Source organism: Mobula birostris, chromosome 4, assembly GCF_030028105.1.
Source record: "Mobula birostris isolate sMobBir1 chromosome 4, sMobBir1.hap1, whole genome shotgun sequence".
In the NCBI taxonomy this organism is placed as follows: Eukaryota; Metazoa; Chordata; class Chondrichthyes; order Myliobatiformes; family Myliobatidae; genus Mobula; species Mobula birostris.
The window spans coordinates 147,676,151-147,688,601 of record NC_092373.1 but is presented as its reverse complement, the minus strand read 5'-3'; the positions used below and the strand labels follow the sequence as shown (position 1 = coordinate 147,688,601).

The window sequence follows — 12,451 nt, the reverse complement described above, 5'->3', positions numbered from 1 at the left end:
GGGGGTCAGGGGGTATGGAGGGAAGGCTGGGGCGGTGTTCTGAGTTGGATGATCAGCCATGATCATAATAAATGGCGGTGCAGGCTCGAAGGGCCGAATGGCCTACTCCTGCACCTATTTTCTATGTTTCTATGTTTCTCCATTATTGCATCTGTCACAGTAGGGAGATATATCTGAATAAAAATGAGATAGCTTATCTTTAGTTATATGGACCTTAAATTGTGTAAAGGAATGGTGAGCACATAGCGATGACGTATTAACCAATTTAAAAATTTCATTCCAAGTTTCCTCAGATATTGATGTCTGTAAGTCTCGTTCCCAGAGATTCTTAATTTTGTCTAAAGGATCATTCCTCGCCTCCAGTAACATACCGTAAATATTAGACATTGAACCATCATAAAAAGATGTCAAATTAAAAATTACATCTAGTAAGTTCTTATCTGAGCTTATAGGAAATGTGCATAATTGAGATCTTAGAAAGTCTCTGATTTGTAGATATCTAAAAAAATGAGTTTTGGGTAGGCTATATTTAGCTGACAATTGTTCAAATGAAAAAAGATTTCCTCCAACGAACAGATCCCAAAAACATTTAATAACCAACCTGTCCCATTCTTTAAAAACTAAATCAGTCATGGAGAGTTTAAAAAAAAATTAGAATAAATGGGACTAGAAAGGGAAAATCTCAATAAACCAAAACGTTTTCTAAATTGTATCCAGATCCTCAGAGTATGTTTAACTATTAAATTATCAGTTAGTTTACTTACAAATAAAGGAAGTGAGGATCCGAGAAGAGAAATAACAGAAAATTTATTAACAGAATTAGCTTCTAAAGAAACCCATACCGGACAGTGTATACGATTAATATAATATATCCAAAACGTAAGATGTCGTATATTAACTGCCCAGAAATAAAACCTAAAAGTAGGTAAGGCTAAACCTCCAGACCTTTTAGGCTTTTGAAGATGAACTTTATTTAAATGAGGATGTTTATTTTTCCATATATAGGAGGATAAAATAGATTCTAGAGAGTCAAAAAAGGATTTAGGAATAAAAACGGGTAAAGCCTGAAAAAGATATATAAATTTAGGTAGAATATTAATTTTAATAGAATTAATTCATCCAAGCAATGATATTGAAAGAGGTGACTAATTCAATAATATCTTTTTTACATGGTTCAATAAAGTAAGGAAGTTTTCTTTAAACAGGTATTTGTAATTCTTAGTGATTGTTACACCCAAATAAGTAAATTGATTCCTTACAATTTTAAAAGGAAGATTAGTATTCATTGGTACCAAATTATTTAAAGGAAATAATTCACTATTATGTAGGTTCAATTTATATCCTGAAATCTGGCTAAAACGGGAGAATAAAGAAAGTACACAACGTAATTAAATCTCGACATTAGAGAGAAAAAACAATATATCATCAGTGTAAAGCGAGATTCTATGGGTGATACCTCTCCTTAAAATACCACAGATATCAATAGATTCTCAAAAAGAAATAGCAAGGGGTTCTAAAGTTAAATCAAAAAACAAAGGACTCAGTGAACAGCCTTGTCTAGTTCTGCGGTGAAGTTTAAATGGTTTGGAATTTTGAAAATTAGTAAGAACTTGAGCAGAAGGTGATAAATAAAGTAACTTAATCCATTGAATAAAATCTGATCCAAAATTAAATTTTTCTAAGGTTTTAAATAAGTAATTCCATTGAACCCGATCGAAGGCCTTCTCAGCATCTAAGGATATCACACATTCTGAAATCTCCTGAGAAGGAAAGTAAATAACATTTAATACACGGTGTATATCAAAATGGGTATGTCGGTTTTTAATAAATCCAGTCTGATCATCAGAAATAATAGAAGGTAAAATATTTTCAATCTTACAAGCCAGAACTTTAGAAATAATTTTAGTATCTACATTAAGTAATGAAATTGGCCTATATGAAGAGCATTCAGTTGGATCCTTGTTCTTTTTTAGGATAAGCGAAATAGAAGCTTCATAAAAAGATTGAGGCAAACTACCCAATTTGAAACAATCCAAAAAGACTAAGTGTAATTGCGGTATAATTAATGAAGAAAAAGCCTTATAAAATTCTCCAGAAAATCCACCTGGACCCGGAGCCTTTCCCGAGTGTAATAAACGTATAGCCTTGGCGATTTCCTCACAAGAAATGAGTTGATCCATCTGTTTGCAATTATCTGCAGAAAGTGTGGGGATATTTAATCGATCTAAAAAATTATTCATTACAGTATTATCTTTAGGGGAGTCAGAACTATGAAGTTTAGAATAGAATTCTCTAAAGGTATCATTTATTTCAGAGTGATCATTTGTCCTATCACCATTAGTTTTGCAAATTTCTTTAATTTGTCATTTAACTACCAATACTTTGCCTGATTTATCTCCATGAATGTCAAATTGAATTTTATCTTTAAGAAGTTGAGTTTCAATTGGATATGTTAACAAAAGATCATGTTTAATTTTAACTTCAACACATCTTTTATATAAAACAGGATCTGGAGCTATAGCATATTTTTGATCTAATTGTTTTTATTGATTAGCTAATTCAATTCTTTCTTTATTAGATTTATTCTTAACACTCGCAGTATAAGAAATAATTTGTCCTCTAATATAGGCCTTGAAAGTATCCCATACAATAAGATTAGAAGTCTCTTCCTTTTTATTTTCTTCAAAAAAAAATAATATGCTTCTCTAGAAATTTAAAAAAATCCTTATTCGATAACAAAGTTGTATTAAAATGCCAGAATCTGTTGCTTTGAAGAAGACCAGGGAGTTTTAAGGATAAAAATATAGGATCATGATCTGAAATAGCAATTTCTTTATATTCACAGGAATGAACTGATGAGATTTGACTATCGATAAAAAAAATCAATCCTGGAGTATGTGTGATGAACATGGGGAAAAAAATTAATATTCCCTATCTAAGGGATGTAAGAAACACCAAACATCAACTATACCACACTTCAATAAAAAGGATTAAATAAACAAAGCTGATTTATTAAGAGACACTAGTCTAGAAGATGATCGATCTAAAATTGGTTCCAGCCAACAGTTAAAATCTCCTCCCATCACCAAAGAATAAAGATTCAGATCTGGGAAAAAAGAAAAAAAGTGTTCAAAGAATCTTGGGTCATCTACATTTGGGGCATACACATTGGCAAATACTATTAAGTTATTAGCTAGTTTTCCAGAGACTATAACAAAACGTTCATTAGTATCGGTCACTACTTTATGTTGGACAAAGGAAAGCGTATTATCTATAAGAATCTAAACTCCTCTAGATTTGGCCTGAAGAGTGAAAACAAAGTCCATTCCAACAGCTAAAAAACTGTAGATTATCAAATTTGCATATGTGAGTTTCTAGTAGAGACCTTAAATTTCTCAATATAAGCAAAAGTCTTATTACGTTCAACAGGGTGATTTAACCCTCACGTTAAAACTGAGTAAATTAATAGTTCGGTCAATTTTTAATATTATTTAATGGAAGGGTTAAAATGTAAGTTAAAAACCAAGCCATAAACCTTGAGAAATAGTAACCAAGCAACAAGTTGGCTAAAAAATTTGAAAACAACTTATAGGAAAAAAAAACCATGACCCCGCCCACCTCCCAAAGAAAGAAAACCAACCAATAGAAAGTCGGCATCTACAAACTACTGACACCACCCCCCCCCCCAAAAAACCTGATGATCAGTCCAATTAGTTTCAAGGTTATTTATATTCCAACCTAGACTAAACAATACCCAAACAGAGATTCAGCTCTCATATATCAAAAACACAGTATTAAAAAATACGAAAGGGAATTAGTTACAAAGGTTTACCAAAAGTAAAAGACACAATTATTCATACAGATAGATATTGAACATTAATCTTATATCTTCATGGAAAAACACACTAAAAAATTCCTTGTGCTTCAACATTCAAACGAAACCATTCGAAGGATCCATCTTTAATCAGAATCTCAGTCAAACTGGGTAGCCAAGGGACGGGTTAAAATCCTTGTTAAAAAAAAAATTCCAGCAGAGCTTGTTTAAACTTAACATACTCCTGCAAAACCTCAAGCGAATAACCTTCAAGAATCTTAATATTCCACCCTATAACCAGACATGCCCCTTCGACAGGATTTGCGAGTTAAAAGTTTATCATTTAATCTTGTGTCTTCATGTAAGGAGAAACTAAACAGTTAGCCTTCAGATTTAACCTTCGGATTTTAAAAGCTTTTGTGCTTCAGTAGGCGAGCAGAACCATTCGAAAGAACCGTTTTTAAATGTGATTCTGAGTCGGGCTGGGTAGCGAAGGGAAGGCTTGAAACCCATATGAAAAAGCTCGGACATGACTTCTTTGAATTTAACACATTCCTGCATAACCTCAGGCGAATAATCTTCAACAATTCTAATCTTGCGACCATTATAGTCAATCATGCCTCTTCGACGAGATTCGCGAATTAAGAGGTCCTTTGTTTTAACTTCATGAAAGCAGATTATTACTGATCTTGGTTTCTGAGTGTTAGGAGATATAAATGCAGGAGATCTGTGAACTCGTTTGATCATAGGCACAGACGTCAAAATCTCTGGACATAATTATTGCAAAAAACTCCGTAGGATGGTTACCTTTGATTAATTCTATGAGACCCAGAACCCTTAGGTTGTTCCTTCTACTTCTATTTTCTAGGTCAATAATCTTCTGTCTTAGCTTTTTGTTGGACTTTGATTGCTTTTCACAAAGCTTCTGCAATTCATCCACTTCCGTTTCCAGAGCCAACAAATTTTCCTCATTATTTTCAATACGTTTATCGTGTTCATTAAGAGTTTGTTCGATAGAGTCCAATTTACCATCCACTTGTTTAAATTCAGTGCTGGATTGTTGAAACTTCTCAGAGGCTTCTCGTGTATGACTTTGCAACAATTCCGTAGTAGGATCCAAAGATGCAGGAAAATTATTCTTTTTAGTACCTCTGGACTCCTTCCAGCCATAATGAAGGAATATCACACTTCAAAAAAGAAGTTTCAAGACAGGTTGGAAATAGTAAGATAATTAAAGTTGGAGCAACGGCAGATTGCTGTTACTACCACCATCAGCCACCACCAAGAAATCTCCACACATATCCTCTGAACCAGACAGCATCCTGGTACACCTCTTCTGCACCCACCCCAAAGCCTCAACATCCTTCCTATAGTGGGGCGACCAGAACTGTATGTAATACTCCAGGTGCGGCCTAACAAAAGTATTATAAAGCTGCAACATAACTTCCTGACTCTTGTCTTTCTTTTGTTTTAAATCTTTTTATTAATTTTCAAAATTATAAACAAAAGAACAATGTTGATACAAAGAGATTGGAACAATCTTGTTATTAATAAATATATACAAAAAAAAGATTTCAAATAACATAGGTATAATAGACTTCCAAACTCATGATGAAATTGATCATAAAAAAGAAAAAGAAATATAAAGAAAAAATAAAAAATATTAATATATATACAATGAACCCCCCCCCAAAAAGAAAAAAAAAAGAACTAAATACTAAACCCAAAAAAAGCAAATGGAACAAAACAGGGCTAGACCAATATCTTAAATCAAACACGTTCAGTAATGTTGTCAACTCCGCTCCTCTATTCATATATTTTAAGTTAACAAAGAAGATCCAGAAAGGTCAAATTACATTATATGAAAATGTTGCATGAAAGGTTTTCAAGTTTCTTCAAATTTAACCGAAGCGTCAAAAATATCACTCCTAATTTTTTCTAAATTTAAACTTAATATAGTTTGGGAAAACCATTGGAATGTAGTAGGAGGATTGGTCTCTTTCCAGTTCAATAAAATAGATCCTGACTCTTGAACTCAGTGCCTTGACCAATAAAGGTAAGCATGCCATATGCCTTCTTAACCCCCATATCAAACTGTGTAGCCACTTCCAGGGAGATATGAACTTGGACCACGAGATCCCTCTGTTCATCAACACCGTTAAGGGTCTTGCCCTTAATAGTGTACTCTGTCTTTACATTTGACCTACCAAGGTGCAACACTTCACATTTGGCCATGTTAAACTCCATATGCCATTTCTTTGCCCAAACATATACACAACATATACGCACTGGTGCGCATGCGCCGGTCGTGCATGCAGCCTGTTACAGCCGTTCCGATCGGATTCTTACTTCTTCCTTCTTACTTTTAAACTTACGTTATTTTTTGTATTTTTTTTTCATGGTAATATGTCTAAGCTACACCCTCTCTAACATGCTGGTAGAGAGAGTTTTATTTGGATTTTTAGCGCTGGAAATAGTTACCACCCGACACGCGGGAGAGAAGCATGGTCTCATTGTTCATTCCAGGGACCAGCTGCTTGCGCTAATGCTGGCCGGTTTAGCGAGCAGAGCGGCGGACACCCCTGCTGAAATCTGGAGGAAAACACACAGAGGATGCAGAGGGGGATCACAAAGTCGAGGAGAGAGGACCGGGTCGCGACAACAGAGACTTATGGAGAAGAGGAGTTTGGTGGGTAATAAAATGGACGAGTTCACGGCGCTTGCCAGGCGTCAGAGAACACTTTGGGAGTGCAGTGTTATGTGTTTCACCGGTACGGGGCTGCATGAGGACATACCCGATCAAAACTTCTCCATGGACGGCTTCCAGACCGTTCCGGCTGACCGGAAGTGCACTGAGAGCGGTAAGCATAAAGGAGTTGGGTGCTTACTGTTCTGATTAACAACAGATGGTGCAATCCGGATCATATTACGATCGAGGAATGTGTTTGTAGACCGGATATTGAACTTTTTACTGTTGGACTTTGGCCACATTCCACCGAGATTCAACACTGGGCCTGACTGTGGCCATCGAACTTGCAGCTCCTCCCGTGGAGGGTCAGACACCCTGAGCCAATAGACTGGTCCTGGACTTTTTTCCATCTGGCATAGTTTGCTTTTTGTTGTTTGATTGTTTGTGGTTTTTGTATTGCTATATTTATGCTCTATTCTTGGTTGGTGCGGCTGTAACGAAACCCAATTTCCCTCGGGATCAATAAAGTATATCTATCTATCTAACTGATCTATATTCCACTGTATTTTTTGCTAGTCATCTACAATATTGTCAACACCACCAATCTTTGTATCAATTGCAGACTTACTAACCAACCCATTGACATTTTCATCCAGGTCCTTTATATACATCACAGCAGCAGAAGTCCCAGTATAGATCTCTGTGGAACATCACTAATTACAGACTACAGGTATAATTAGTCCCTTTGACCAATATCGTCTATCTTCTATTGGGGAGCCAGGTTTGAAACCAAACAGCCAATTCCCTATTGATCCCATGCATCTTATTCTTAGAGATGAGCCTCCCTGAGGGATTTTGTTAGACTTCTTACTAACATTTATGGAGACAATATCCACAGCTCGACCGTCATCAAACACATTTTTCACTTCATCAGAGAGCTCGATCAAGTCCACAAGACATGACTGACATCGGACAAAGCTATGCTGGCTCTCCTTAATTAAGCCATGGTTTTCCAAATGCACATAAATCCTATCTCTAAGAATTTTCTCCAGTGACTTCCCTACCTTTGACATGAGGCTCACTGGTCTCTAGTTTCCAGGTTTATCCCTAGTTCCCTTCTTAAACAATGGAACAACTTTAGCTTCTCGCTAGTCTCCAGGACCTCGCCAGTGGCCAGAGAGTACCCCAATATATGAGGGGTATAGATAGGGTAAATACAAGTTAGCTTTTCCCACTGAGGTTAGGTGAGACTAGAACTAGAGGTCATAAGTTAAGGGTGAAAGGAGAAATATATTTAAGGAGGACACGAGGGGAAACTTCCTCACTCAGAGGTTTGTGAGAGTGTGGAATGAACTGCCAGCACACATAGTAGATGTGGGGTTGATTTCAATAAGGAAGAGTAATTTGGATGAGTACATGGATGGGAGGGGTATGGAGGGCTATGGTCCGGGTGCAGATTGATGGAACTAAACAGATTAATGGTACAGCATGGACTAGTTGGGCTAAAGGGCCTGTTTCTGTGCTGTAGTGTTTTATGACAATGACTCTAAAGATATTGATCAAGGGCCCAGCAATCTCTTCACTTGTCTCCCTAAGAGACCCAATACCACCTCCTCCTTTATGTCAGAATGTCCAAGTACATTAATACTGTCGGCACTGATCTCCCTATCATCCACGTCAAAAAGGACTCATCCACATCCTGTTTATTCAAGCATATTTTCCCTCCTTTATCATTGAGTGGTCTCTCTCTCTCCCTAGTTATCCTTTTGCTCCTGATGTATGTATAGATTACCTTGGGATTCTCTTTGCCAAGGACTTTTCATGGCCCTTCCTGTCTTTCCTAATTGCCTTCTTGAGTTCTTTTCTGGCTTCTTTATAATCCTCTAGCGCCCTGTTTGATTCTAGCTTCCTAAAGTTTACATACTTTTCCTTTTTCTTCTTGATTAAATTCTCAACATCCAAGGTTCCCTTGCCTTCCCATCCTTGTCCTTCCTTCTGACAAGAACATGCCTGTCCTGTACTCTGTGCAATTGGTCTTTAAACACTCTCCACATATCAGATGTAGACTTACCTGAAAGCAAGTGTTCCCAATTAACTTTCCCTAATGCTCTTGTAATTTTCCCTTCTTCATTTTAATACTCTCCCACAAATTTAAGGTAGTTATCTTAAAACTTAAGGAATTGTGGTCAAAGTTCCCTAATTACTTACCTACTGAAAGGTCAGTTACCTGGCCAGGTTCATTACTTAACACCAGACCCAGTACAGTTGATCCTCTTGTTGGACTATCTATATACTCTCCTGGATACACCAAACAAATTTTGTCCAATCATATCCATTTGCACTAAATAGGTCCCAGTTTATATTAGGTGTTACTTTTATACCTTTCTTTAATCCACCTGCATGTCTTTTCCTAAATGTATCAGTGGCTTTTGGGGTGGGGGGGGGGTTCTGTAGTACAATCCCTTCGGAGTGATTGCACTCTTCCTATTTTTGAGTTCTACCCAAAATCAGTTTAAGGGAGGGGTGTTGGATTAATTGGAATATGGGGAGAATAAAATGAGAAGGCAGTAAATAAGGGATTGATGGTCAGCACAGAATCAGTGGGCTGAACGGCTTGTTTCCATACCGTATGACCCTAAGATGCTGATTCTAAATATCATGAGGTAAGTGTTCTGTAGATAATACAAATTGTTATTGCCAGGGATGGGAGTGAGGATAAGCTCTCACTACCTATTAAATGCTCCCAATGGCATCCATCTCAAATCACCTTTGATAACCACGTCCAGTTCCTGGCCTGCACGTGTGGCTTAGGTACTAAGCCTGGTGGAACCGTTTCTACTGACAGAGGAAGGGGCAAAGGCAGGGTACTGGTTCCTTAAAACTTTGGGCAGATGTGGATCATCAGCCATGGTTGGAGAAGGAAAACTTTGATCATAAACCTCCGATGCCTTGGGGCTATACCCACTCATGGGGAAGGTTTCAGGAGTAATCCCGCAGAAAAATCTGGAGCTGTAGTCCCGGAAGTATTCCTAAAATGTGTTCAACACTGATTGCCAATTCCTGTGACACCGCTGGTGCCAAACTGTATCGGTCTGTACTGTTCTTTTGGATTCATCAGCCGTGTGGAGGAGGCAAGCCTGCTACATTGGCAACAGCTTGCTCTCCATATCATACTACCCTGGCTTGCATATCATGTAGACAGCTAGCACACAACATCCACGGTCAATCCAGATCAATAGAGAGCCTCAGCCAAATATAGAATTTGGTGCACTTATGAGAATTTTGGAATAATAACTTGGAAGTTCACTGTATAATGTAATTAGCTTTATGGTTTATTCACAAGAAGAGGCAGAGCAGAGGGGAAGAAATCTATTCCTATTTTTCTTGCTTTTACTCTCAGAAATGGTGGTTATTGAAATACTCATTGCCTGCATATACATTGGCTTAACTGAAATCCGCACCCCACTAAAGATCAGGTGAACAAGGAAACCCCACTCCCCACACACTCAGCCTCTCCCACCCTCCAGTAATGTGAAAGAAGCCACACAGATTGAAGGAAGTCACAGACGACTGATGACAAAAGCATAATTAATTAATCTTTATGAAAGAAAGGGCATTTTGCTAAGGTGTCACACTTGTGTCCTGCCAGAGGCTGGGTGCTTCTGTAAAGAACTTTAAGACCACTATATTTTTTTATATTTATATTTACATTTTCATATACCACATTATATGAAAACAAAATATTCAATTGCCACTGTAATTGTTAATATAACTAGCTACACAACTAACTGCAAAATTGATTTTAACTGCACTCTGATTGATTAGACCTTTGCAGAACGACTGTTGGGCAAATTCTCCATAGCAGTGCCAGTTTTGGTAGCTCTTTCCTGCTTCGGGTCTATGAATGGAGGTATCTTTGCGGTTTCCAGGTAAGAATTCAGTCATTTTTATTTTGTTTGATGGGGCCAATGAATCCAGACAATATGGGAATGAGGAGTTCACAAAATATTGTATCATGCATCCTTTAAAATAATGGGGATCAACACATGCTGTATGGCGCCATGGCTGAGAAATAATGCATTAGAACTAGCTTATGGGGACTGTCATTCCTAGAATCACTGCAGATGGTGAAATCTATCTCTCTCCACCCTGCTCATTCTCAGCTAGTTCACATTCAGGTGGCCATCATGCTAGCTTGAAGCATACCGAATTCCTGCACTATGGCATTAACGGCAGCAAGCCCTCTGTTGGCATTATAAAGAAACACAGTGTTGAAGGAGAATCGTAAAGTCATGCAGTGATACAGCACGGAAATAGGCCTTTCTTCCCAACTCATCCATGCTGACAAAACTGCCCAGCTAAGCTTTTCCCATTTTTCCATGTTTGGCCCATAACCCTCTTAACCCTTTCCTAGCCATGTACCTGTCCAAGTGCCTTTTAAATGTTGTTATTGTTCATGCATCAACCACTTCCTCTGGTAACTCCACATACATGCACCATCCTTTGCATGAAGGAGTTGCCTCTCAGATTCAGATTCAGAGTCATTTATTTATCATGTGTACATCAACCCATACAGTGAAATGCATCTTTTATGTTAACAATCAACACAACTGAAGAGGATGTGCTGGGAGCAGCCTGCTAATGTTCCACACATTCTGGAGCGAATGAGGTATGCACGCCATCGTCGGCAGAACAACAGCACACACACACACACACACACACACACACAGAATCCCTCAACCCCAGGACAGGCTACCTCCATCCTCCAATGGACTCACCTTTAAACCCAAACAACAGGAACTCTGCAGATGCTGGAAATTCAAGCAACACACATCAAAGTTGCTGGTGAACGCAGCAAGCCAGGCAGCATCTCTACGAAGAGGTACAGTCGCCGTTTCAGGCCGAGACCCTTCGTCAGGACTAAATGAAGGAAGAGCTAGTAAGAGATTTGAAAGGGGGAGGGGGAGATCCAAAATGATAGGAGAAGACATAAGGGGGAGAGATGGAGCCAAGAGCTGGACAGGTGATTGGCAAAGGGGATATGAGAGGATCATGGGACTGGAGGCCCAGGGAGAAAGACAAGGGGGGGAGGAAACCCAGAGGTTGGGCAAGGGGTATAGTCAGAGGGACAGAGGGAGAAAAAGGAGAGTGAGAGAAAGAATATGTCTATAAAAATAAATAACGGATGGGTTACGAGGGGGAGGTGGGGCATTAGCGGAAGTTAGAGAAGTCAATGTTCATGCCATCAGGTTGGAGGCTACCTTTAAACCCTTTTCCCCTTACCTTAAACCTCTTGCCTTTAGAGGTCTTCTGCTGCAAAAAAAAGACGATGTACATTCACTCTATCTATGCGCCCCCACCCCCCCACAATGATACAGCTCTGCAATATTGTCCCTCTGCCTCCTGTGCTCCAAGGAATAAAGTCCTAGCTTGCCCATCCTTTCCCTATAGTGCAAGCCCTCAGATTCTGGCAACTGTCTTTGTATTCATTTTATCCTGATGACATCATTCCTGAAATAGGGTAACCAAAACTAAACACAATTCTCCATTGACAGTCTTACCAAATCTTGAAAACCTGCAAACAGTTTTGTTGGCTGCAATTTTTTAAAAGATTTTATACCACATCTGATATAATAAATAATCAAAAACACTGAAAGGCTTTTTAAACAAATAGTCGACTAAAACAATCTCAAACATGGGAAGAATAAGTCATTAAAGACATTGAAGCAAACATTAACAATTGTTTTTTAATTGACAGAATTACAAAACTCATTGAAATCATTGGGGTTTTTAATACTTCTGCTGTTTTTACCCAGAAGGGATTTTCCACATTAATGCGAGAGGCTATCATGCCAGGCAAAGATTCAACAAAATTTTTTTATTAAATTGAGTGGCATGATGGTATAAGCTAAATGATTCACAATCCATGTTTCAATGGTGATACTCAA

General features: G+C 38.1%; 1 protein-coding gene across 4 annotated transcripts in view; it reads left to right on the top strand.

Annotated features, from left to right (window-relative positions):
- The window catches only part of slc7a11 (solute carrier family 7 member 11), a 187,249-nt gene that overhangs the window by 148,083 nt on the left and 26,715 nt on the right, over window positions 1-12,451 (top strand). For 3 of the 4 annotated variants that reach the window (XM_072256244.1, XM_072256245.1, XM_072256243.1), the window contains exon 8: window positions 10,329-10,432. The exons of the other annotated variant lie outside the window; for it this stretch is intronic. In XM_072256244.1, coding sequence (XP_072112345.1) covers window positions 10,329-10,432 — 104 coding nt within the window. The remainder of the gene's footprint in view (window positions 1-10,328; window positions 10,433-12,451) is intronic. 4 annotated transcript variants of the gene reach the window in all.